General features: G+C 56.0%; 5 protein-coding genes across 16 annotated transcripts in view; 3 read left to right on the top strand and 2 right to left on the bottom strand.

The window, feature by feature from the left end:
* Positions 1–8,075, bottom strand: part of OGDH (oxoglutarate dehydrogenase) — a 32,702-nt gene extending 24,627 nt beyond the window's left edge. For all 4 annotated transcript variants that reach the window (XM_064638192.1, XM_064638194.1, XM_064638191.1 and 1 more), the window contains exons 1-2: positions 7,957–8,075; positions 4,265–4,513 (exon numbers count right to left, since the gene is read on the bottom strand). In XM_064638192.1, coding sequence (XP_064494262.1) covers positions 4,265–4,486 — 222 coding nt within the window. In that variant the 5' untranslated portion in view covers positions 4,487–4,513; positions 7,957–8,075. The remainder of the gene's footprint in view (positions 1–4,264; positions 4,514–7,956) is intronic.
* Positions 5,642–8,627, top strand: LOC135403645 (basic proline-rich protein-like). The gene is made up of 3 exons (XM_064637854.1): positions 5,642–5,660; positions 7,341–8,419; positions 8,559–8,627. Exons 1-3 carry the CDS (start codon positions 5,642–5,644, stop codon positions 8,625–8,627), a joined length of 1,167 nt encoding a protein of 388 aa, XP_064493924.1.
* Positions 8,018–11,634, top strand: LOC135403834 (interleukin-1 receptor antagonist protein-like). The gene is made up of 7 exons (XM_064638211.1): positions 8,018–8,419; positions 9,208–9,379; positions 9,465–9,513; positions 9,591–9,780; positions 9,887–10,057; positions 10,167–10,312; positions 10,399–11,634. The coding sequence occupies exons 2-7, from the start codon at positions 9,339–9,341 to the stop codon at positions 10,609–10,611; spliced, it is 810 nt and encodes a 269-aa protein (XP_064494281.1). The 5' UTR covers positions 8,018–8,419; positions 9,208–9,338; the 3' UTR covers positions 10,612–11,634.
* A 12-nt stretch (positions 11,635–11,646) lies between these two features.
* CKAP2L (cytoskeleton associated protein 2 like) lies at positions 11,647–19,817 on the top strand. 2 transcript variants are annotated; one of them, XM_064638199.1, is made up of 9 exons: positions 11,647–11,761; positions 12,757–12,823; positions 14,125–14,191; positions 15,418–16,526; positions 16,947–17,139; positions 18,350–18,505; positions 18,802–18,862; positions 19,166–19,313; positions 19,405–19,817. In XM_064638199.1, the coding sequence occupies exons 1-9, from the start codon at positions 11,689–11,691 to the stop codon at positions 19,646–19,648; spliced, it is 2,118 nt and encodes a 705-aa protein (XP_064494269.1). In that variant the 5' UTR covers positions 11,647–11,688; the 3' UTR covers positions 19,649–19,817. The 2 variants fall into 2 exon arrangements, with proteins under 2 accessions (XP_064494269.1, XP_064494268.1); XM_064638198.1 differs by lacking the exon at positions 11,647–11,761 and adding an exon at positions 12,483–12,655.
* Positions 14,300–25,158, bottom strand: LOC135403833 (cytosolic purine 5'-nucleotidase-like). 8 transcript variants are annotated; one of them, XM_064638202.1, is made up of 18 exons: positions 25,009–25,157; positions 24,444–24,517; positions 24,239–24,356; positions 24,074–24,169; positions 23,897–23,988; positions 23,751–23,808; positions 23,538–23,631; positions 23,372–23,425; positions 23,188–23,271; positions 23,009–23,050; positions 22,813–22,920; positions 22,586–22,652; positions 22,343–22,513; positions 22,115–22,166; positions 21,966–22,026; positions 21,670–21,846; positions 21,421–21,563; positions 20,743–21,323 (listed from the first exon to the last, which is right to left on the bottom strand). In XM_064638202.1, exons 1-18 carry the CDS (start codon positions 25,095–25,097, stop codon positions 21,140–21,142), a joined length of 1,764 nt encoding a protein of 587 aa, XP_064494272.1. In that variant the 5' UTR covers positions 25,098–25,157; the 3' UTR covers positions 20,743–21,139. The 8 variants fall into 8 exon arrangements, with proteins under 8 accessions (XP_064494279.1, XP_064494272.1, XP_064494275.1 ...); XM_064638205.1 differs by having other exon boundaries at positions 21,421–21,522; XM_064638203.1 differs by having other exon boundaries at positions 23,571–23,631.
* Between the last annotated feature and the right edge of the window lie 178 nt (positions 25,159–25,336).

Here is a 25,336-nt window from a genome sequence, read left to right as displayed (position 1 = left end):
ATAAGTGCTATAAAAATGTCAGCTTTCAACCTGCTGATGTGATTTCGAATTCAACAGTATCCAAGGGCCACCCTGTAGGTTTGTGGGGAGCACATGTGAGGTGCCTCTGGAGCTCATGTCTCCCATGGGAGAGGCTAAACAGCCCCATCAGTTACCCTGCTTTATCATGGGAAGGAGAACTTTGCCTTAATCTGGCACTTGCCAAAGTTAACAGCAATAATAAACTCACGGGGTTATTTCCCTCTGAATTCTCTGTGCCCACAGCAGCCCTGTGAGAGCTCCTCTGGCTCTTATACCCTGTAGAGATACATACACATACAGGGCATGAGATATATATATATTTTGGGTACAAGAGAGCTCAGATTCATTGCATTTTTGCAGTCCCACAGCCGCAGCACAAGGCATTAGCCTGGACAGGTTTCCTGGTGCTCCTCCATGCACTGGCAAAGTGGGATAGGTGAGCCAGCTGTCTGCCACACACCATGATAGCTCAGGCTTTAGAAGGATCTTGAGCTCCACTCCGGGAGCAGATCTCAGTGCGGGCTCCTCTGCTGGGAACAGCCTCAAACCAGCTCACCAAGGCAAACCAGCACCTTCCGCTAGACTCAGCTCCTGGAGAAGGGTGCAGGCTCAGACCACCACATCCCAGTCTCTGCCAGCTTGGAGGTCAGGCATACATGGCAAGGGGAGAGAGCTGCCACCAGCTGCAAGCACCACGGACAGGGCTGCAGGTGCTCTGGGCTGGGAGGCGCGAGGGACACACAGCCTCCACCTCCTGCTCAGGCTGCTCCCTGCCCATTCCCCTCCCACAGCCTCCAGAAGCACCAACCCTGCTCAGCACAGTCTGCAAGCCCAGCAGAAAGAAGAGGAGAAACATCAGAGCTTAAAGCTGGAGGAGGAGGAGCCTGAACCAAATTTAAGGCTGGTAACCTTTGCTGAGAGCAGGCGGTCAAGCAGCAACAGATGGGTCTGTGCTCTGCACATCGCCATGTCCCTTATCAACGTAAACAAGGACCTTCAGTGTTCCACAGTGCAATCAGGTCATCAAACTCCTTTCAATTTAAAACCCCAAACACTGACATGCTAAGGAGTCCATGTTAAGGCCCATTTGATGTACAGACCTATGGGGAGAGCTGTGTTCCTTTCCCATGGTTCAACCCAAACTTTGGGGCTGCTGCTTAGGGAGGCTGAACCTGCCCCAGGTGTATGCAGGTACCACCCACCTGCAGTCACAGCTCTCTGGCTGTCTCTCCTGAAGCACCCATGACGTTGCTCAGGGTACCAGGGAGACGGTGCAGGCTAGGCTGTGCCAAGAACCCAAGCTGGCCAAATGGGGGGCAGAAGGAGGGTATCCCCACTCCCTGGGGACACAGTCCAGGAGCAGGCAGCACTGACCCTGTGGCAGCCCACCAGCACCCATCCCCCGTGTCCTCACATCCTCTTTCTCCAGCCCTGCTCATATTTTTATTATTCTACTGTTACTATAATCCAACTCTACTCATCAGACTTGGAAACTGGAGTTGAAGGACTGCACACAGAAAACCTCCTAAAATAATCTTTTTTTTTACCTTCCCTGTTTTAAACAAGCACTGAAGCTTGTTCTGCAGTTTAAACCCCTGGTGTCTGCACAGAGGAAGTGGATTCACCATGCTCTGTTGGGACCACCACGTCAGCTGAAAGCCTCAGAAGTTTTTGGTGACAACAGCAAAGACACCCCAGCTCTTCCCAGATGAAGGTGTCCCTCCCCAGCAGGATGCAGCATGGCAAGCAGAAGCCGGTCTCTGCTCTGTGCAGAGCCTGAGATAAGCCTCAGTCGGGTCCCTGTGACAGCCTGGCTCCTTCCGAGAGCTCCACCCCGGGATCTGCCCCTCCATCTGGCAGGATGGAGGCCAACACTTATCAGGGAAAGGGGTGGCACATGCCTCCCCAGAGGGGACACTGGTTGATAGGGACTGTGAGCAAGCAAAACCAGAGACAAGCCCAGCCCAAGCCCAGCAGCTTAGCAACCCAGCAAGGATGGAGGAGCCATGAAAAAGTGCAGAGAGGACAAAGGAGTACAGAGAGGAGCTGGGAAGGGACTTTGGTAAAGGGGTCACTGGAATGAGGTGGGGTCCACCCAAGAGACAAGTCCAGAAGGAGGCCAAGTGTACCAGGAAGCAACAGCAAAGTCCACACCGACTCAGGTATCAACCCCACCAGAAGTTTTGGGACTGGAGCTGGATTTCACAGGACCACAGAATGGTTTAGGTAGGAAGAGACACTCAAAAGATCATCTAGTCTCATCTCCCTGCTCCAATCCCTTTCTGCCAAGCAGGACTCCAGCTTGGTTTCCTTTGATGGAAGAAAAGTCCCTAAGACTTGCTTTTTCCATCACAGGTCTCAAGTTTGCTTCCTGGCATTTTATTTCACATGTTGATTTTCCTGATGCCAAACCAGTTCCAGACATGCTGGAGAAAAAAATCCTATATCAATTCCTGCACTGCTCTGGAAGTATAGTACTACGCTGGAAGTAATTCTAGGGACATTGATTTTCCAGGGATCAGTCACCCGGAAATCAAACAATTGCAAATTCTCCACCATAAACACTGGACTGGGGGCCTGGAGAGGTGGTGAGAGCACCACCCTTGTAGGGACTCAAAACCTGACTGCACGAGGCCCGGAGTGACCTGGCCTAGACATGAAGCTGGATGTAATCTGCAATAGAGAGGCCACTTCCAAGCTGGATGCTGGGGCAGAGGCTCCTTCCAAATTAAATTCTCCTCCAACTTCTTCAATCGCGTGTGCATGCCCTGCCTACCTACTGATGGGCTGACAAGGATAATCAGCCACATTTACAAGACCAGAAGCAAACCAGAGGTCTGGCCTTGGGACCCAAACTCCCTTCCCAGCCAGCTGCCCCAGTCAGTCCTGATGTTTACTCAAACATCTGCTCAGAGTGACTTTTGAGCGTGGGTCTGGAATCAAAGTGTTAGTATCACACCATGATGACTCTTTGACAAAGACACGATCGTGCCTGTCACTGGGACAAGGCGGTGTTACCCTCACTCGTTTTTAAATCAGGCTACGGCATTTAAGTTCGTGGCTTTTAACTCAATATCCCACCTCTGAAGGAGGGGTTATACCATGTGCTTGGGCAGCTTTCAAGTCATTATTTGGCAAAGGGCACAACCCAAATGAAGATGTTTTGTGATTTCTGAGTCTTTACTGTTTGGCTCAGACACCCATTTGCCTCCAAAGAAGCCTAAAGTCAACATTTTTTGTGAAAATCCAGCTTTGATCCTACCTTAAGACCTTTTCAGCACCTGCATTCTGAAGGTGAGATCAGTGCCATTGAAAACAAATCAATGCTGCCGCAAGTGCTGGAGCGTGGGATTCCTTATACCCTACTGCTCATTTACCCATTGTATCCTGGTCTGCACATGGCTCATGTGCTACTGAAGAAAGAAAATCCTTGTTCCACACCAGGACATGTTCAAAACAACCCAAAAAATCCCCTGGGTAATGCTGAGACTTAGTCACTGGAGGAACATCTTCCTTGTGACACACTGGGGATGGGGAACAACGCTGTCAGGTTTCAGAACCCCTCTTCCCAGCTGAGCCCTCACCTGATGAGCTCAGTCTTGCTGGAGAAGCTTTAGGGATTCAGATCAGGACAGGCCTCTGCACATAATGCCCACAGTTGGGGTTTTTTTCCCAGTTTTAAGTTCAGGAGCAGCTGTGGGAATCTCTCTGGCCACCAGACCCTGTCCTCCTCCCCAGGCTGTAGATCACAGGTCTGGCTTTACGCACCAGCTCAAAGTCAAGCTTAGCTACAGCACATCTGCCCCAATACTGAACACCACCCGTGCCTGACGCAAAAAGGAAACCAGTCAGGATGTGGAGAACACCCTCCCTGCCCCGCTTCCGTATTCTTCACTCTGGAATAAACCCTCTCGTGAGCCATCAGAGATGGAAAAAATACAGCTTCAGGAGCTTATTATGGGTGGATTCCCAGGAGAAGCCATTCCTTGTATCCGCTTGTGATCCAGGATGCTGCCCGTGTCCCAAGCCCACGGTGTTCCCTCTCGAAAAGAAAAGCTCCTCTTGGCTCTTGCTCAAGGAATCACTGCCGTTTCTTTGGGGCAAAGCGAGGCAGAAGGACTGTCCACAATCATCTGGCCCCTATGGCTGAATTCGATCCTCCTCGGGAGGCAGGCACTTACCTGCACCACTGCTCAGACACACAGAGAAACAAAAGTGACATCCTGGCAAGGTTGCTCCTTACCTTATGTACACTTTTGGGATTTTCCAGCCAAGCATAATACATTTCCTCCACATAGTTTGAACTAGTCCCACTCAGAAACGGCTCGGCAGCCACCGGTGCACTGTAGCACCTGAGCTGTTGGAACGTCCTGGGTGCTGCCGGTTTGTGTTGGGAAATTGTCTTTACAGTCTGTGAGGCCGTCAAGGGCCTCAGCTTTGCCGCACAAGTCCTTAAGTTAAGCATATTTGTCCCGTTGCCTCACACAAGTTCCTGTTGGGCAGAGAGAGAACAGAAAAGTGAGTTAGGAATTACTGTAGAAGAGCACTTAGCAGAGACTACCCCCCTCCACTCCAAGCACGGACAACTGAGCTTAGGATGTTTTTAGTTTGGATTAATCCATCCACCCGTCCCACAGCCGAGTCCCTGATGGCTCAGAAACACAGCTTTTGATCGGGATGCTCAGCATGGCTGGGTCTGCCTCCCCCACCCCTGTCAGCATGGCTCTGTCACCTCCCCTGTTGTGACAGTGAGAAGCAGATTTGCTTGGCGGGTACCCAACTCCAGCCTCAAGCGACCCACTGCATATCAAAGCCATCCACATTTCTTGATTTCGGCATCTTCGTACAAAACAACGGATGTCTGGGTTGAAACAGCCCATATTAACAACGTAAGGTATCGGTTCCCCCAGCACTTCCCTCTTCAGCTCCATCCAGCATCATCTACCCCTTTTCCAAAAATAAATCCGTAAAATATCCTTGGATTTCTTTTGGTTTTTTAATTCTTCCTCTGAGAATCCTCTTTACATTTGTTTTAAACAGGAAAATCCTCTGTAACTCCGATTCCAGTAGGAGTGGGACACTTTGGCCTTTCAACCTCCCAGGCAGACGGAAGTTGTAGGATTTTAAAGAAAAGCACCTTTAAGTACTGAAGAGTGCTGCAAAAGGATGTGTTATCAGCTGGATTTTAACACTGAACATCACATTTTCCTTCACATCTGCTGGAGCCTCATGGGGTGTGTGTCTCCAGGGCAGCACATTTCACAGGGGGACAACCTCATCATCCAGCAGGGGAGCTTCTTCCATCACTCTCCCTCCCAGGTAAAAGGTCTGGGCTTCAATTTCTGTGACCACTCTGCTTGGCTGAGGTTTTCTTGATGGTTTGTTGTGAAATGCATCAGGATAAAGTTGGAAAGAAACCGTTTACAGGGAAGACCTCTTGCAAAACAGGGGTACAGTGGTGCAAAGCACTTGGGAAGTGGGCTCCAGGACAGACTGCTTCTTCTCAAAAGCCCAGACCCAAGAATGCCAATGAAGCTGAAAGACCCGGACAATCCAAAAAAGTGATGTGGAGCAGGTGTGGAACCTCTAAAAGGTCCCACTTTGCAGCTCTTGGTGGGGCATGGACGGGGAAGCTTGGGGTTAGCCAGGGGGTTGGCCACAGGGTCAGCCATGGGGTTACACACATCTGACCGACCACTGCAGCCCAAAAGAAAGCGTTGGAGCAGGATCATCTTGAGAGAAGTGCTGGCATTTGGAGCAGCTCTTCTTGGAGCTGCCCTTTCCACTCAGCTCCTCCCTCAAGAGGCAGGACCCGGGGCTGGAGGTGACCCAGCTGGCTGGTTTCCATATTCCTGACCAGTTTAACAAGCAGCAGCCCAATGTCAAAGCAGTTATCATGCATTCACCAGATTAAAATGAAGTTTCACAAGGGACTGAAGAAAACAACACACCTTCACGGCCAGCATTTTGTCAGCCACCCTTCCAGGTTTGCTTGGCTGAATCTAGTCCTGGCTGCTTGGCATGGCAGTGGCTACACTTCCCATCACAAACCACAAGGTTTTTATTCAAAGAGCAAGAGGAAGACAAGTTCAAAGAGCGTAAGAAAGACACAGTATCACTCGAATTCAGCCAGCATTTGACAGATTTACACAAGGGAAAAAGGGAACCACTCATCCTTTCCACCCTGCCAAGAAAGGCTGGTAGGTGTGGGACAGCAAGTGCAGCACCACTGGGAGTTCTTTCAGATCACCCTCCCTCAGATTTATACAGCAAAACACACATGGGTATTTGAAAGACTCAGAAAGTTGATGGTGTTCAACCAGGAGAAGAGAAGAGAAGACTCTAGGGAGACCTTAGAGCCCCTTCTAGTGCCTAAAGGGGCTCCAAGAGAGCCACAGAGGGACTTTGGACAAGAGCCTGGAGTGACAGGACAAGGCGGAATGGCTTCCCACTGCCAGAGGGCAGGGTTTGGTGGGATACTGGGAAGGAATTCTTTCCTGTGAGGGTGGTGAGGCACTGACACAGGCTGCCCAGAGAAGCTGTGGCTGCCCCATCCCTGGAAGTGTGTGTCCAAGGCCAGGTTCGACAGGGCTTGGAGCAACCTGTTCTAGTGGAAGGTGTCCCTACCCATGGCAGAGGGGTGGAACTGGATGGTCTGTAAGGTCCCTTCCCACTCAAAGCATTCCATGATTCCGTGATATTTCAGAGACCCAACTGAATCAGGTGCCAGAGGACTGGCACGCGCACAGCACAGAAAAAGCTTGGAAGCAGCAGCAGAGACTCCAGTTTAGCATCCAGTTTCGGTGCTGCCACAGCAGCATTCTGTGACCTCTCTGGAAAACAGGGAAGTTAATGCCAGGGCATTTGACCCAAAATGAGCGGAACCAGCTGGTATTTGAGGGCCTCTTGCAGGAAATGCTGGCTGGGAGCCCAGCGGGAGACAGGGCAAGCTCAGAGCAGAGGTGATTCTGAGGTGGATCAAAATAGAGCACGACAACCAGAAGGAAGGGGCAAAAAAATAAAAATCTGAGATATGGGATATCAGGGTCACCCAGGAATACAAAGGTCACCCGCGCAGTGACGGCTGAGGAAGGTGCAGGAGGGCAGCCAGTCTCAGCCCAAACCTCACCAAAAGGTCAAATCCCAGGAATACCCATAACAGATGACGGCCCAGAGCGCGCCAATAAGCAGATTAAGGTGCTAAATCTGACCCCCGGCAGCAGGGATGGGGACGCCACCACATACGAGGGATAGTTGGGAAAGGCTTGGGACTAGGGAATACTTTTTGGGTTAAAAACAGCACAAATTCCGCTTTCCAGGAGGCCAGAGGTCCAGGGCTAAAGGCTGCAGCCACAGCTGCTCCAGCAGTGGGCACCTTCGGGACCGCGGTAGCCAAGGGCCCTGGGGCGGGCGGGGGCCGGCGCGTATCCTATGCGGAGGCTGCACGGCCGACCCCGGCCCACTAGAGTCCCCAGGCGGCCCCAGGAGGCCCCGCGGGCTCGGACGGGCGGAACGGTGGGGGCCGGGCGGGCGAGACGAGGCGGCCCCGCAGGGGCCCCGCGTGCGGCGGGCGCGGGAAGGGGCCGCGCGACCCCCGCCCCGCCCCGCGAGGGCGGTAACCCCGCCCCCTCCCCGCGCCCGCCAATCACCGCCCGCCCCCACTGTCTGGGCCCGCCTCCACCTCACGCCCGCCAATCATCGCCCGCTCCTCGCCGCCTATAGGAGCGGCGCGAGCCGCCGAGCCGCCTTCCCATTGGCCGCCAGGCTGTCCGTCTCGGGGCAGTGCCCCCCCCAACAGGCGCCCGGGCGGCACCGCCAAGGACACAGGGGCGCGGCCCGTCCGCCCCGCGCGCCCCCCGCCCCGCTCCAGCCCTGGCCCCCACCGCCCGGCCCTCACCGCCCAGTCCCGCCGCCCGGCCCCGACGCAGGACCCACCGGCGCGTTCGTCCGCCCCGCTCGCAGCCCCAGCTGTGACAGCGGCCCCGACCACCGGTCCCACCCCGCCCCGCCCGTGCGTCACAGCGTCGCCCCACCCCTCGCCCTGGCCACGCCCCTCCGCCTCGTCCCAATGCGCCTGCGCCGCCCGGCGCGCGAGGTGACCCCTGGGATGGGGGCGGGGTACTGGCGTCGCCCGTGGACAGTCGCCATGGCCGAGGGCCCCCCAGTACAGCCTGGAACACCTACCGTGACCCGCAACCGTCACCGCGCCTTGAGGATCCCAACCATGGCCTGGGTGCCCCTGTCATGGCCTGAGGACCTCCACCGTGGCGTGGAGTTCCCCTTGCCCTGGGAGACCTCAGGCCTTTGGGGATATCCCAGCGTGGGTGACAGCCAGTGGGGGCTCAGAGGGTCAAAGGAAGTGCCGGGGGAGCTCTGGGGTTCTGGCAGTTTCCTGCCGGTGAGTCATGGTGTCACTGGTCCTGAGCCCAGGGGCAGGGGCAGGGTGGCACTTCGGGGAAGTGAAACAGGTGCCAGGAAAACACCCTGGCAGCCCACAGTCATGCAAGCCTGGCCACGCACATCCCCGGCCCTGCCAGTGTGGCGCAACCTCCGGCATGCCGGATGGACGTGGGGATGAGGAGTGTCCCCAGAGACCACGTCCCTGATGGCCATGTCCCAAAGGTGGCATGGGTGGACACAAGGGACCAGGGGACAGCAGGGCCCTGTGCCGTCTGGTATTAGGGTAGTGGGGACAGACAGGAGAGGGGACAGAGGGAGCACAGCTGGCTGCAGTGCTTGGGTCTGCGCAGCGAAGGAGGAAGCCGTGGGGAAATGGTGGAGTGGCAGCATTTGCGCCACAGCCCTTTCTGGGGCGGCTGCAGGTCGCGACCTTGACAAGGGTGGGTGTCATCACAGCCCTGCTGAGCGGGGCTGGGACTGGGGCTGGGGCTGGCACACGGTCACTGGTCCCACACATCGATCCCAAACATCCTCTCTGTCCTCTGCCCCACACACTGGCCTTGGAGCATCCTCATGCTCTGCCCCACACCCCAGCTCCAAAGTATCCCCTCACTCTGCCCCACACTCCAATCCTGGAGCATCCCCTGCTCTGCCCCACACTCAGCCTCCCCAGTGCACTGCTGGGGGCAGCCAACCCCCACAGCTCTACCAGTCTAGAAGGAGGAACTGGGCAAAACCGGGCATTGCGACAGCTGGAAATCCCGTTCTGACGGCGCTTCCTTCCAGAGGCTCTTGAAAACCGGCCACGCTAGAGCCAGGCTCAGAGAGCGGGGCAGGCAGGAGCCCGAAGCCAAGTGCCATAACACTTCCCAGGTACTGTCAAGTCTCTGCCCAGGACTCTGCAGTCAGTGGCGGCGATGGCATTCGTCCCTGATTTGGACACACTGGAGAATAGCAGGTAAGCATGGCCGTGCCAGAGAGGACTTTGGGGACATGATCCTGCACTGGTGGCCCTGACTTCACCATCTCCCTTTGCCTTTCAGCCTAAATGAGGAGATGTTTTATGGCCCCGACTGCCTCTGCCCGCAGAAGGTAACACTGGGGCAGTGGGAGTAGTGAGATCCGTGTGGTGGGGAAGCCTGGCACTCACCCTTCCCTTTTCTCCCCAGAAACCCCGACTGGACTTGGAGGTGACATCACCCAGGGTGGGCATCCAAGTGACAGTGACCAAGGGACACCCTGCCAGGACCTTTCGCCGGGCTGCTGTCCTGGTGGTTGCTGTGACCAAGTTCCTAAAGCAGCCAGCGCACAAGGACTTTGCTGACAGTGACCTTGGCAGCTTCTTGGATGATCTTTTCGGTATGGGGGTAATGTCAGGGGTGTCGCCCCAGCCGGGGGATGCTCTTGGGGAATGCTCTCGAACCTGGAAGCATCAGCATCCCCCTGACTGTCTCCCTCCCCACAGAGCCCATCTCCTTCCAGCACATAACGGGCAGTTATGCTGGGGCACCCGTCTTCCGCTACACCCGTTCCCAGTCCTTTGACATCCTGGACATTGACCACAAGTGTTTTGTGCTAGAGTCGCCAACCCAGCTGGTGGCCCTGCACCTGCAGGGACCCTCTGCCGGAAGGAAAGGTGAGGGGACACAATCCCATCTCAATGTCCCTGTCCCCCACCCCAGGACCACGTGGGAGCCACTCGACAGCACTGGAACCACCCATTAACCCGTCCCTTCTCTCTGCAGTGAAGCTCAACATCGCTCTGTACCGTCCCCGGTCATCGCAGGGCAGCCCAGGGGCTGGGCGGGTGCCTGTGGCCTTGGGTATCAAGGGCTACCAGCTCTATATGTCGTGTGTGATGAGTGGCGCCAAGCCCGTGCTGCAGCTGGAGGTGAGTGTGGGGTCCTGCCAGTCCATCCTTCATGGGGCTGGGGGCTCCATTCCACTCTGACCCCTGTTTCACCCCACCGGCTGTAGGAAGCTGATGTCAGGAGGGATATTGAGACCGTGGAGCTGACCCGCTTCATCTTCTACCGTCTGGACAGCCCGGCCGAGGGGACTACCCGCTTCGAGTCCGCTGCCTTCCCTGGCTGGTTCGTCTGCACATCCCTGCAGCCCCGCCAGCCTGTGGGTATCACCAATGCTCCTGACCAAGTGAACATTGCTACCTACGAGCTGAGCGGGCGCTGAAGACCCCGCACCAACCCAACCGGCAGTCACCGGTTTTCAGGCTGTATGTACTGAGTACAACCCCCTGGGATGGGACCCCTCTCACCATCTACTTCAGATGAAATAGTAGCTCTGGGCCCCATGGGCTCAAGACACCCCAATCCTTATTTATTTACTTATTGTGTCTGGCCAGTGCTTTTATATTTATTTTTTGTGCTCCCTTATTTATTGCTGCTTTTAACTTGTATGTGTTTTATTGTTATCTGGAACGCTGGTGTTTGTAGAGATGGAAGTGGAAATAAAAGGTTTTCCAGGGCTGAATTGCTCAGCTCATTGCTCTCACGGGGGTTACAGATGGGAAAATCCTACTGCTTTGGCTGCTTTTGGGCACTCTCCAAGCCTGAGTGAAAGCCCAGGGGGTAGGGGGCAACCCCACAGCCCAGGGACCACCCTGATTTGGCCAGACCCATGCAGGATCCTCCACCTCCTTGTCCCCATGCCCACCACACAGCTGGGGAGTAACTGGGGTGGGCATCCCACAGGTGGAAGTCACACGCAAATCCTGGCAGCCACCCAGGGCTGTCACTTCTGCTCCAGCTGCTGCCACTACCCTGGCTCACTGCTAAGGCACGGCACAGTGGGCCACAGTGCAGCAGGACAGCAAGAGGCATGGCATGGCATGGCGTGGCATTACATGACATGGTATGCCATCACATAGTATGGTATGGTGTGCCGTGTCCCGCAATTTCACACCGCACCATGCCATATCATGTGATGCCATCACACAGCACGGCATGGCATGGCACGACATTGCGTGGCATTGCATGGCGTTGCATAGCGTAGCGTGGCCAGACGTGGCCACGGCTTCACATACCGTGGCGTGGCATGTTGTGGCCTGGCACAGTGTGTCACGACATGTCGCAGCGCGTCCCCCTGTGTCATCGCAGGGCCCCGCCCGCGGGGGCTCGGCCGCCAAAGAGGGCCGTTGTCCTCGCCCCCTGCCCGCCTCCAGCCAATCACAGCTCTTCTCTCTGCCGGACCCGCCGCCAGCCGCCGGCTCCCTCTCTCTATTGGTCGGTTTGAAGAAAGCGGTGGCCAATGGACGCGGCGCGGCGGTTGGTGGAAGTGTCGGTGGTCGCAGCGCCCGGGATGGAGCGCGCGGGGGCGGCCGGTGAGGGGCCGGGGGGTCCCGGGGCCGGGTTCGAGGGGTGCCGAGGCTGGGGGCTGCGGGCGCTCCCTGCGCGGGGCCCTGTGGGGGTGACGGGGAGCGGAGCTTTGGGCTCCTTGCAACCCGGGGACCCTCTGGGACGGGGACACTCCGCGGGGACCCTGCGGGGTGGCCGCGAGTGCCGTGGGATGGGAGTGCGGGGGGTGCTGGGCTGGGGGCGGCCAGAGACAGGCCAGTGGGGGCCTCTTGGTAGAGGGACAGGGGCGGCCTGAGGGGCTGCTGGGGCCTTGGGAAGGAGGTTGGGGTGGTTAGAGGGGGTGAGGGTGCGGCAACCCGTGGGGGGTACCCCACGAAACGGGCCCAGGGACGCGGTCTGGGAGGAGGGCAGTATGGGAGGGCTGGGGGTTTGTCGGGGGGCCGCGATGCTTTTGGGGCTTTGTGGAAGCCTTTCAGGGCAAAGGGCTGGGGGTGCTGGAGATGCCCTCGGAGCCCAGGACACATAGGGGGTGAGGGTGGGACAGTGTTAGGAATGTGGGGGGCCCTGGGGACAGGGCGATGCTGGACTCTTGCCCCAATGCCGCAGCCATACTGGGGATGTCAGAGGTATCCTCTGTCCCCCTGCTGCGATACTCTTCATTTTTCCCTGTTGCCTGTCTTAGAAGAGGTCTTGGCCACCACTGGGTGTAGGCCCGCAGGATACACAGCTGCAAGGGGGTCATGGGCAGCATCTCCCCTTTCCCTCTGCAAACTGACTGAGCCTGGCACAGCTGAGGTGTTGAACAGCACCACGCTGTGAGGGTCAGGGAGCTTAAGTGCCAATGAGCCTCTGGGCAATATCGTGCGCATTGGAATTTCAGGGCACAGCATTGCCAGGCTCCCCAGGCAGAGGAGTGCAAGGTAGTGTGTGAGGGTAACAGAAATCGTTTGTCGTGGGTACTCCTTCTCCACGGACTGAGGTAGTAGCTGCTGCATGCACATCTCCTGTCATCTCTCTGCAGAGCAGCGGAGGAGCCAGCTGCCAAACTGCCGAGCAGCCAAGGAAAGGCTGAAATGCCTGAGTGCAAAGTAAGTCAAGAGGATGATGGGCTTGGACTAGATGATCTGTAAAAGTCCCTTCTGGCCCAAATCGCTCAGTGATTTTCTGAGTTATAAGTGACTTTTCCCCACTGGCCAGTGTCTGCTTTCTCTCACCTGCATACAGAGAACCAGCTCCTGCCAGGGCCCCACTGTCTGGGTTCTGCCCCCACAGCACCCCAGCACTGCTCTGTAGTTACTGGCAGCGGGATCAAAAGAACAGCTTGAGTGCTGGCATTTCCCAATGGTTGATGGAGTCTCTTCTGGGTATTTTATGAGTCTCTGTGAAACCTTCTCATCTCAGCTCCTGGCTCTGGCGGAACAGACCTTGCTGCCAACAACTCAGCTTCAGAATTGGGTCTCAAGGAAGGGGTGGTTGGAATCTGACACTGATTTTTAATGGCAGCTTCTAGTGGCCTTTGGGATAGGTTAATATCAGGAAGGGGCATTTTCAGTGCGCATGATAGGAAAATATGGGGAGAAGCAGGATCAGAGAGCAGAAAGAGCAAACAGATCCCTGGTGCCAGGCTCTGGGAAACACCACTGATGTAATAGAAATGAGGAGAGAAGATTCAGGACCTTTCTTTATGACATAGTATAGCACTTGTGTAGAACTGGGATGATCACCTCACTATCCAGGCTCTTTTCTTACAGAAAAATACCTGCACAGGCATTAACCTTCCCTGAGGGATGAGCTGCTTGCCCTGGAGCTGAGGAGTGGGAGAACTTCATAGCTGGCTGCTGTCAGAGGGCTCCAATTCCAGGAGGAGGATGGGACTGTGGTAGCTGACAGTAGGCTGCTGTCCCACCTTCCTGCTTTGCTGCCAGTATCCGGGCAGTTGTGGGGCTCGTGGGTTGGCCATGCTGCAGTGAGCCCTGGCTGGGACGCTCCAAGGTACCACTGTGACCTGCAGCGTGGCAGCAGCATGACCTCAGCTGTCTGTGGCATACAGGACGAGTCAGGAGCCTCCAAACCCCTTGCCTGCCAGACTCTAGCCTGCATGAACCGTTTTGGTTACTTTTGTTGTCTGTGGAAGTTCTGTGACAACCTTGGATGTTAATGGTCTGTTTTGCTTTCCTATTGCTTCACAAAAGAAAAAGAATTACAGAATGTGGTACCTCCTTGACAGGTTTTTGATTTCTGAAAGCTTCTCCTAAGCTCCTGTGTCTGAAACAACCAGCAGTGGGTTAGATATTTGAGCCTTTCTGCAATGGCTGATAAATAACCCGATCAGTTGTTAAATAACCCAATAACTTGTTAAATAACCTGATAACTTTTTTTACTCTTACAGACCCTTTTTAAAGGACCGGACAAATGACCTGAATCCACACTTAGAACCAGTTTCTAAACTCAAGCATGTAAGTAGAAAGCTTTTGAGTCTTTCATGCTTGAAGTGAGTCTGGGCAGAACAGGGTCGTCTGTTGCAAATGAGTGTTTTAGGGTTGCTTAAAGAAACACCATCAAAGGTATTGGCAAAAGCAAGTTTAATATAAAAGTGAAAGCACAAAAAAGTTCATTGGCAAGGTTCATCTACTACTTACTGGATGGTTAAACTTAAAATCAATCAATCTAAAACAAAACCAACCTAAAAATTATCTATGTTGAGCTTGGGGGTTGGGCCGGAGGAGGGAAGGGTAAGGATGGGAAAGGGTAAGGATAAAAAGGAATAAGGAAGACCCATCTGTTGAGTCACGAGTTTCAGAGCAGACCCCCTTGCTAATCTGAGGCCAGGACCTGACCTACAGTTAAGGCCTACATGTTCTAACAGCACTTAATCAATAGGTTAAGTTAAACAATTTAGCAAAGGATTCATATAGAATTTACTGTAGCACAACAGTAAGTCACAGGCCTGATTGACTTACAAATCTAAAGTACTTAAGAACCAAGGAGACCCACCTTCATGGTACATTTGCTGTAGCATATTCACAGTCACATGCACACAGGCCTAAAGAGTCTGTACAAGGTACCTGTGAAAAATTCCCCTCAAATTCAGTGAAGGACTCACGTCACCGCCTTTGCATCTTCTCAGTGGTTGGGGGGTTGAGCCTCGAGGAGAGGCTCCATCATCCTCGTTCGCTGATCCTCCAAGTATAGTAAGTGTGAGAGTTTGCTGGCTCTGAGAGGCCCCATTCAGAGGGAGATAGTGGTCATAGCCCACTGCAGTCCAGGAGGGCTCAAAGGGTCTCACTCAGGACCTCTATTTATAGGGTCACAAGAGGGTGGGCTTTAGTCATAATAATTTTTCATCCTTGCTGCAATTTGGGTCAGTAACTTTCTTTGCAAACCACATCCTCAAGTCAGGGTCATGAGTTCCTGACTCCAGATGAGGACACTCAACAGATTGCTAAATAGCTGGCAACGAGTCAAACTACTTATTTTTTCAGAGGAGCTTAGTTTAGTTTAGTTAGGAGTTTCAATTTAGAAGACCGATCCTTTGCCCGTGTCCTGGTGGGTGCTGTGTTACTGTTCTGTTGACAACTGCTTTGTCACCACAGGCCTTTGCATGGCTGTCCCCCTGGGCCAGCTCTCAGGGTCTGACCAAGCTGAGCTCTCCTTGGAGCTGAGGGCTGCTTTGTCTCTCCAGGTTGACAGGAACAAGAAGGATGTTCTCAGAAATGTGATGAAGAGTGCTCAGGAGGATGGCAAGCTTAGTGCCAAATCCACACAGCACACTGGCCACGCTAGTCAGCAGAAGCCTTCAAACACATCCCAGAGAGCAGTGGGGGTGCATCCAGTGCAGCCAGGGAAGAGCACAAAGCTTCCTGCTTCTGCACAGACCAGAGGCAGGCTCCCACCTCCAGGCTCTGGTCACCTAAATCCGGAAAGGAAGAAGAAGTCTGCACAGGACACTGTCACTGCTGCAGCACTTTGTGTGGGAAGTGACCACTCCCCTCCTGGAGTGCCTTGGTCCCTGAATGAGGAGCTGCAGGATGGGCTGGTCTGTCACAAGGAAAACCTCAGCCCACGAGCCTCCACACTCCCAGAGCTAAACAGAGATTTCCAATTTGATGGAAGCAGTCTTGGGAAGAAGAGAGTCTTGGCTTACGAGCAAAGCTCAGCTGTAATGTCAAGGCCCGTTGTGGGCCCGGAGGACAAAATTAATAACCGCCAGGCTAAGAAAGACCCAGTTCCAGATAAATTCAGGAAAATCCTGCCAGGCTCAAAGAGCGTGTCTCAAAAAACAAGTGTCAGAACTCAGCCATTGCAGCCCCCTAGGTACCTTCCTGCTTCTGCTAATTTGCTACATAAAAAAACAGGGACAAACCAGGAAAAAACTACTACAGTGAGGCAACCTGTGGGAAAGCCACCTGGCACAGCTCCAGTGGGAGTTTTTAAGCACCAATTTCAACCTCCCCCAATGAGAAGTTCTTCCACTAAGCCTCTGGCCTCAGGCAGGCCTCAGGGGACAACAAACCTGAAATCCAGCCTGAACCGAGGTGGCACCATGCCACAGCCAAGGCCCATGATTAAAGGGGGGATGGACAGGAAGGACATGAATGTGGTGCGTCCCAGACACACAGCAACATCCCAAGGGATAGACCACGCAAACCAGCCTCCCAGCACACACTGCTCCAAAACTACTGCACTTGAGGGTAATTTGAGGAGTAGGAAAGATCAGCTTAAACCGGAGCTGCCGAAGGCAATCGTGCAGTATGGGCGTGTTCCCAGGATCCCATCAGCTGCGGATCGTAAGTAAGTGGCAGCGTTGGTCACCTGGGTCTTCCAGGGAACAGCAGAGTATAAGGGTTTGACTGGGTGAGCCAGCACTATCCTGCTGACAATGGGGTCTGAAGTCTCTCTCAGTGAAGGCTTGTTGGGAGGTTGCTGCCCTGGAAAAGAGAGAGTTGGGAAAGATGTTGGGTGGGGCCCTGAGTTCCTCTCCCACCAATTCAGTGAGTGGGAGGAGAGTGTGTGGCCATTCTGTTTTAGCCTCAAGGCTTACACTTGTCGGGGGTTTTCCTTTCCCAGCCTAGAGCTCAGATGTGTTTTTGGGATAAATGTACCAGTTCTTCCTGAGCAGCTGAAGTCAGCTAACAGGGGATTCTATAGAAAAAACAGTATCTTGGCAAGAGCTAGCTGCCTACTGGGGTGGTAACTTTGGTCCTTGGACAGGAAACAGCTGGAGGAGTGGCTGGCATCGAAAGGCAAGAAATACAAGCGGCCGCCGATGACGCTGCTTCAGAAGCAGGCAGTGAAGCCGCCCTGCAGAAAGGTCAAGGCGAAAGAGAAGCAAGAGAATCCAGAGCAGCGCTGCCTGGTGAAGATCAACAACATATTAACTGAGTGCCTGAACTTTGTTGAGGAGGTGGGAATGGGAAAGAGGCTGCTTGAACAGGCTCCTCCTCCCCTGGAGCATCCCAGGGGCTGCAGACCATGTACCTTCACAGCACAGAGGGGTTGGGAGCAAGCATTCAGTTGCTAGAAGGGAAACATGGGTAGGGAAGATAAAAGTCCTCATGGAGTTATGGGTAGGTCAAAGGCACGTGGTGAGCTACACTGACAGGGAAAATGGAGAGGTACCCCATCAAAAGGGACTGTTGTGGTTTAACCCCAGCCAGCAGCCAAGCCCCTCGCAGCCACTCACTCATTCCCCCACCAGTGGGATCAGAAAGAGAATTGGAAGGGTAAAAGTTACAGAACTTGTGGATTGAGATAAGGACAGTTTAACAGGGAAAGTGAAAGCCATGCACGCAAAGTGAAACAAGGAATTTATTCCCTTCTTCCCATGGGCAGATTCAGCCACCTCCAGGAGAGCAAGGCCCCGTCACACATAATGGGGACTTGGGAAGACAGACAACATCACTCCAAATGTCCCTCCACTTTATATACTGAGCATATCGTCTGGAATATCCCTTTGGTTAGTTTGGGTCACCTGTCCCAGCTGTGTCTCTTCCCAATCTCCCACGCACCCCGAGCTCTGCAGCGAGGCAGTATGAGAAACAGAAAAGGCCTTGGTTCTGTTTAAGTCTTGCTCAGCAATAACAAAAACATCTTTATCATCACTGTGTTCAGCACAAATCCCAAACACAGCCTCATACCAAGGAAATTAACTCTACCCCAGCCAAAAGCAGTGTGGGACTCACATGTGTAACTGACGGTGTTCTGGAAACTGGCAGTGCAGTCTGCAAAAGCAATGTCTGCAACAGAAACCCAGGCTGATTGAACCAACTTGAAGTAGATCCCTGTTGGTGTCACAGTCTGAGGTACGGTTCTGGTGGGGGACTGTTGCTGGGAACACTGACTGCTAGCTCTGCTCCAGGATTTAGTGGCTCAAATAATGCCAGCACTGGAGTCTATCCCTTGACAGCTCTTTGGAGTACTAGACTCATTTATCCAAGGGGAAGATAGAGGGAGGACATCCCGTTGTTACGTAGGAGACTTGTAAACCCAGACTCCTGTGACCTTCTTTCTCCTGAAGAGTGCTGGAAGCACGGTCAGGTACTGACAGCTCCCAGTGCATACCCTTGTCCTCGCAGTGGACCCCTTTTACCAGGTCCTTGCCCTTCTCCTTGCAGGGTGTCCATGCAGAGGAGCTATCAAAAGTGCTGTCTGTTGTGCCCCAGGCAGAGAAATTTGCCAAATTCTGGATCTGCCAAGCAAAGCTGCTGGCCCGGAGTGGCCCCTTTGATGTGATGGGGCTGTACAGAGCAGCAGTCTGCGCAGGCGCTCAGGTGCGTGGGGCTCACCAGCTCCCTATGGTCCCTGCCTCAGAATGGGTGGGCTTCCTTGAGATCCCGGGGGCTGGATTTTGGGATGAGCTTAGCAGCACTAATAAGTGGTGAAAAAGCCCTTTAGAGATGCTGGTCCTGTTCCATGGGCAGGGTGGGCACTTGCCCAGCTGTGCTGGGTGCTGACATATCACACTGCTGTTGTGATGCAGCAAAAGCCTTTCCCCCTATTCAGCTATAACTCTGGTCTCTATTGCCATACCAGACCTGCCCTGACCCATGTTCTGCTTTTCCTGCAGCCACTCCAGGAGCTCAGGGATGTTCTTGATATTTTGAAGGCTGCAGGCCATACATCAGAAGGTAACCTGAACATGGGGAGCCGTCTGGAGTGTGGGCAAGCCAAGGCTCCCTGCTGCTGCCATCTGGGAAACAGCACGTTCTGCAGTCTGTCCCAGCACCCCATGTCCCTCTTGACTTTGATGGAGATTGAGTGTTTTGAAAGTCTGGAATCCTGATCCCAATAAAGGGGCAATGTTCCTCTGCCAGGGCTGGGGAGGGTCCTGGCACACCTCCACAGCCAGGCCTGTGTCCGAAACACCACAGTGTTATTCCTCCCCAGCTGGCACTCTCTGCAACTGCATTGCCCTTTTCCTCTCTTGCCAGGGGAAAAGGCTGAGCAACCCATTCCTTGGGAGCCTACAACACCTTGTCCAGGTGAGAGGGGGCCCGTAGCATCGACTCCAGGCCCAGTGGGGAGGCCCCTGACCTCCCTACCTCTCTCAGTCAAGTTACGGGTCACATCTGCATCCAGGTAAGGCTGAACCCCCTGGTCCTGGCAACATGCACCCTCCATGCCAGTGCTCCTCCACAGGGTTTACCCAAGGCTCCTGTCCTCTACACAGACGAAGGGAGTTCCCGAAAGGCCCGGAATTGAAATTCCTGACCCCCGTGCGGCGCTCGCTGCGGGTTGAGCGGGCTGGGAGCCACTACCCAGAGATGCTGAAGGACCATGACCCTGTGGTGTCATCCCTCAGTGAAATCCTGGATGCTGAAGAGGAGACTCAGTTCATCTTCCAGAAAAACAAGGCTTTGCCAGAGGTGACAGGGCTGGAGGGTTTGAGTTCATACACCCCTGAGAGCTGCTAAGGGGTTCCTGGTGGAGCCAGTCCACCTGCCCCCTGTGCTGCCTTGCCTTGCACACACTCCACTGGCTTCTCTTGCTGCCCCTCGGGTGTAAGCGTGGGGGGGTGGCACAGAATAAGCTTGTTTGAAATATCTAAGTGCTGTTTTAAATATATTAAAGACTTGCAGTAGAGATGTGTGTGGCCTAGTGAGCAGTGTAGAAGACTGCGTCCCCCAGGACTGTCCTCAGCTCCTCTGCCTAATTTTCCTGCTGTAGGATGGTATCAGCCAGACTGCAACATTCCAAGCACCTCTCAGTGTTTTGGAAGTGACGTCCCAAAGGATTTGCTCTGGAGCTGCCTTGTGCCATACCTGGACAGCATCTGGATGTCCCTGCTGAGAGGCATGTGCAGACCAAGGTCCAGAGGCATGGGCAGAAGTACTAGCTCTGCCTGAGGGGCTGGAAGACCTGCAACACTCCAGCAGCTTCTGTGCAGGCTGACAGCAGCACCCAAAGTGGTGCAGAGGACCTTGGGGTGCAGCAGGCCAGGCCCCCAAACTCCTGGGCATGGTTGGGGTTCAGGATGGGCCAGTGAGTGCAGATGAGCCCTGTACATGCTCTCGGGGCCCCTCTGATGCTGTCCTTGCAGCTGGAGCAGGCAGTAGCACAAGCTACCAGGCAAGGGGTTGGCTCTGGGGTGGGCAAGGGGTCCCTGGTGCAAGCAGTGACCGTACAGCTGCTGTAGAGGATGGGGGGAGCCCCACTGTCACCTGCCCAACCCCGGTAAGCAGTGGTCCTGACCCCATCCCACGCTTTTGCCTCCTCTTTCCCTCCCGACACACCCACCCCCGGTCTTGGCTCAGCGTCTCTACTGAGTCCTGGATGCCAGAAGAAGTCTTGGAGCAGTGTCCTGGAGTTCTGGCATGGGGTTTGGCTCCACTCTGGGGGGCACTGCTTGCCTAGCTCCCTCCTCTGCAGAGGAGAGGTGACCCGGGGCTGCCACCTTCTGCCCAGGGGCTCGTGCTTGTCCCAGCTGCTGGGAATTGCCCTTTTCCCCCACCTCCCAGGTGCAGGGACAAAGCAGTTTTCCTTTAAAACAGCCAATTTTATGTCTCTGTGGTGCCAGGAGTTTGAGTATCTTTTATAAATAGAAAAGGGTAGCAAACAGAAGAGGGGAACAGCAAGTGAAGGGAGTTCCCACAGAGCAGCTGTCACCTCCGGAGCCTCCCCCTGCACCCAGGGCCACAGTGGAGAGGCTGGAGGGACAGGAGCTGCAGGGGCCCTGACTGGTGCAGCGGGCCTCCAGTGATACCGGAGCAGCAACACTGCCCGCTCACCCTGGCATTGGGTGGCCCCAGGCTGCCATTGAGCTGGCAGGAAGGATGTTAGTTAAAGTGGGGGCACAGGGCAGCCAGCAGAATTGGGGGGGCCCTCTCCTGGCTCCAGGCACAGTCGAGAGAAGGGCCTCACAGCCTAAGGACAGGTGTGATGGGGGCCGTGGGCAGGGCCACCAATCATCCTGTGGCCATCAAAGGTGGCAGCTGACCATGGGTGGCTTTGGTCTGGCAGTGCAAGTGGTCCAGGGCCACCAAATGCCCTCCTGTGGGGCTGGCACCTGCCAGAGCAGCAGCCATTGGTGCTGGGGTGGGCTTAGGCTTCTCCATCATCCTCCTCCTCCCCGCTGGAGTCTTGGGGGACCTGAGACAGTGAGAGGGCTCAGTGGGCACAGGACCCCACGGGCATCAGCGTGGCAGGACACCCATGTCCTTCTGCCTCTCTGTTCCCTGCCACTCACCTGCTGGCCAGGGTGGCTATGCCGGGCCAGCCACGGGGGCAGGGCTGTGCCAACCTCCCCCGAGTCCAGCCGAGTGTGCTCCACTGTTGACTCATGTGCCATCTGCGGGGGGGACAAGGCTCCCAGAGAGAGTCTAGCACAGGCTGGGTTGGGTGCCCACCCAGTGCTTCCATCAGCCCCATGCCCCCCTCAGGTAGAGAGGGAAACTGAGGCATAGTAGGTGAGCAGGGGGGGTTGGGGGCTGCGTACCAGGACAGGGGGTGCCCGGAAGAGGTAGCTGAAGGGGTAGTAGAGGAAGTTGATGAAGGAGGCGGCATAGAGGTCTGCGTAGCGCATCAACTGGTTGGCGAAGAGCGTCTGGCGTGAGCCGCAGCGGAAGAGGCTGCCCATCTTCCCGTAGCACATGTCCATCTCATGTGTGACTTTCTGGGGGTGCAGCAAGACAGTCAGGGCACCCAATGCCCCCCGGGGTGCCCAAGGGGGAAGTTGTTGGAGGGGGGTGGGACTGAGTTGTGTGCCAGCTGGGATGGTGTCCTGAGTGTCACCTGGATCCGACGCTTGATGGAGCTAATGTCTGGGCGCTCGCTGCTGCCACTGTCCAAGTGCCTGGAACGGGACAGATCCGGCTGGAGGCTCACCTGGGAGGTCCCCCACAGGTGTTCCCACCCCTCCCTACTCCCCTCACCCAACTCACTGGTATAGCTCAGCCAGGAAGAGATCGAGGCTCCGCAGCTCCTCAAACAGCTCTGCAAGGTCAACGTGGCTGGCTCAGTGCAGGAACATCCCCCACTGCCCAGCATGACTGACCCAGAGGGTCAGGGCACAGCCCGCTGGGGCGGTTTTGCCATCGAGAGGCATAGGAGGCTCCAGGCCACGTCCGCCAGCAGGGCAGGGTCCGTGTCTCCAGCCAGGCATTGCTCACCGCTCTTCTCTGTCCAGACCTGCAGCTCACGGGCCAGCTCAGGCACCACCAGGAAGGTGCGCCAACCCTGCCGTTTCTTGGACTTGAGGATGTCCCCGAAGATGTGGTCCCCCATGTAAAGGATGTCTTTGCCTTTCACGCCCAGGAGGTCACACACCACATCTGAGGAGCCTGTGACAGCCAAGGGTCAGGGCGGGGGCATGGGCATGTCCCCCCCTGACTGGAGCCTGGCCTGGCACTTACCGCCAGAGTAGACGGTGCAGTGCTGGAGGGGGCCGGTGTACGTCCCAATGCGCAGCTTCCCTGTGTCCTACGGGACAAGAGGACTCCGGGATAGGAACACCGTTATCTGCGTCCACTTTGTGCCCACCCAATGGTGAATCTACCCTGCTCTGCCCACAGGAGCCCCCATAGTGCTCAAATAGTGCCCACTGCCCCAACTGGCCCCACAACGGGGGAGGGGTCCCCACCGTGTCGACTTGGCGCAGGACGGTGCCCTCAGCGAAGAAGAGGGGCTTGCGGGTGTCCACCACAATCAGGTCAAAATAAGACCTCCAGGGGCGCTGCGGGGTGTCCGCCTGTGGATGCCAGGGAGGGGGGGGTCAGCAAGAGGTTGCTGATGGCACCCTGAGCCCCCCACTCTTCCCACACTGGGGACAGACTCACCTTGTCCCCATCTCTGAAGTCAAACAGGTAGGACATGATGGCCTGCAAGGACATCCGGCACTGTCACCCATCCCCAGGGAAGGCAGACACTGACTGCGCTTTGACACCCTCCCCTCTGCCACCCCCATCAAGGGCAAGCTGGACCTGGCAGGGGGAGCACATGGACACCCCTTACTCACATCCGTGTATGTATAGTCACTGTTGGTGGCCAGGAAGACCTTCCCCACCTCCTTCATGCGGCTCAGCAGCAGTGGCACACGGGGCTGGTGAGGGGCAAATCAGCATGGAGTGGGCTTGGGGGGACCAAGGGGAACTGGCAAAGGGGAGCAGGGTAGTGAGGGGTCCATGAGGGTCTGCACATACGTCTTTCACCACATATTTCTCCAGGTTCTCCAGCGTCTTCTCCTTCAGGCAGCCCTGCAGAGTGGATGAAGGGAGGGGGCTGGCCAAAACCTCCCAGGGTGTTTGTGGGGAATCTCCAGCACTCCCATAACCCCCCTCCCACCAGCCCCCTGCCCACTGCACCCACAGAGAGGTGGACGTGGTCCATGGCCTCACGCACATCCTGGAACATGCTGCGGAAGGACATGAAGAGGTTCCCGTGTTTGTAGCCGGTATCGCAGCTGCAACAATCAGGAATGGAGGGGGTGAAGGGGCTGCCCTGCCAAGTGAAGCTCCTCTGCAAGATTACCCCCTGCCATCTGATCCACCAGCAAGCCCCCACCCATCACCTCCCTCTTACTTTACGTATCTGGAGCAGTTGGTGAAGAAGTCCACAAGACAGGCATAGAGGTGGGCCTCTGTGTGGGAGGGATATGTGAGGGGGGGTGCAGGACAGGACAGCACCCCAAGGTGGTGGGGGTGTGAGGGAGACGGGTTGTCTCTCACCTGTGAGGTTGAAGAGCGTGTTGAGGATGTGGAAGCGCTTCATGTCATCCCGCTGGATAAACTTATTGGGGTAATAGTGGAGGATTTCGGCTCTGGGGAGGGAGCATGGAGCTGCACCCCACTCCAAGGGTCCCCCTGCTCCCCCCTGCCCCTGAGGCGGGGGATTTCCAAACTCACCCCTTGAGGAAGCGGAAGCCATGGGCACAGACTAGCAGGTTCCCATGGGAATCCACCTTCAACAGGTTCCCATACAGGGCATCGAACACCAGCCCCCTGCAACACACAGCTGTCAATGGGTGGGGATCTCACCCCTCTTCCCCCAGACTCCCTCCCCAAACTCACCGAGTGGGGAACGTGGGGTCATACTTGTAGGCGAGGATCTCGGGGGGGTACCCAATGGCGACAAGGTGCTCCAGCAACAGGGCAAAAGCCAGCTCCTCGTAGTCGGGGGACTTGTACACTGTAGGGAGTTAGAAAGGATGTGGACAGGGCCTTGGGGGGGGTCCCACCACTGCCCCACCCTGTCTTAGGTTCCCCAAAAACGCACTGGCCAAGGTGTAGTCCATATCAAAGCCAAAGCACTTGATCTTCTCCAGCGCCAGGCTCCGGTTGACAAAGATCCTGGGGGTAATCGGGTGGGGGGAGGAGTTATGGGGAAGAGGGGGTGTTTAGGGCTGGGGGTGGCACAAAGGAGGGGATGGGGATGTGTTCCCCCATCCTGGTCCCTGGTCAGTGCTCTGTGAGGGTCATGTGCCTGCCCCAGCTCAAGGGCCCCATAGCGAGTTATTGGAGCAGAAAAATGGGCTTTTGAGATGGAAATGAAGCTGGGGGGGGGCAGGAAGGGGGATGCGTGGGAGGGGGGACTGTGGGCCCCTGTTTTGGCCTGCCCCCACACCTGATATGTCTATGTGGGGTGACCCCCAGGGGCTCCGCTCCCTTCCTGACCCCCCCCAAGATTCCTCTCCCGTACCTGAACCCCAGTGCTCTTCCCTTGGGTCTTGCCTCCCCCCCTCCATGTGCCCTCCCCACTTGTCCCCTCCCAACTCTCTCCAAGGAGCCTCAAGTCCTGCTGCACCCACAGCCCCCCGCTCCCCCAGCCCCCTCCCGCCCACCGGTGCTGGCAGTCCCTCCGCAGCGCCCGCGGGTCGCCCTGCCCCGGGCTCGGGGCCGCCGCCGGGCCTCGCTCCCCCTCGCTGCCCATCGCCACCGCCTCCGGCCACCGCCCGCGGCCGCCGCCGCTTTAAGGGGGCCCCGCGGGACCGCCCCGCCCCGGCCCCTGGCCCGGCCCCCCCCGGGCAGCACAGCCGGGACGAACCCGGGGCACCCCGGAGTGGTGACCCCAAATGGGTCGGTGACTGTGCCATGCCCCCTCCCTGGGGCAGTGACACCTCCCCACACGCGCCCCCGCACACAGGGCAGTGCCCCCCGCACCCCTTAAAC

This window comes from Pseudopipra pipra, chromosome 28, assembly GCF_036250125.1.
Source record: "Pseudopipra pipra isolate bDixPip1 chromosome 28, bDixPip1.hap1, whole genome shotgun sequence".
Lineage (NCBI taxonomy): Eukaryota > Metazoa > Chordata > Aves > Passeriformes > Pipridae > Pseudopipra > Pseudopipra pipra.
This window is presented reverse-complemented; position numbering and strand designations above follow the sequence as displayed.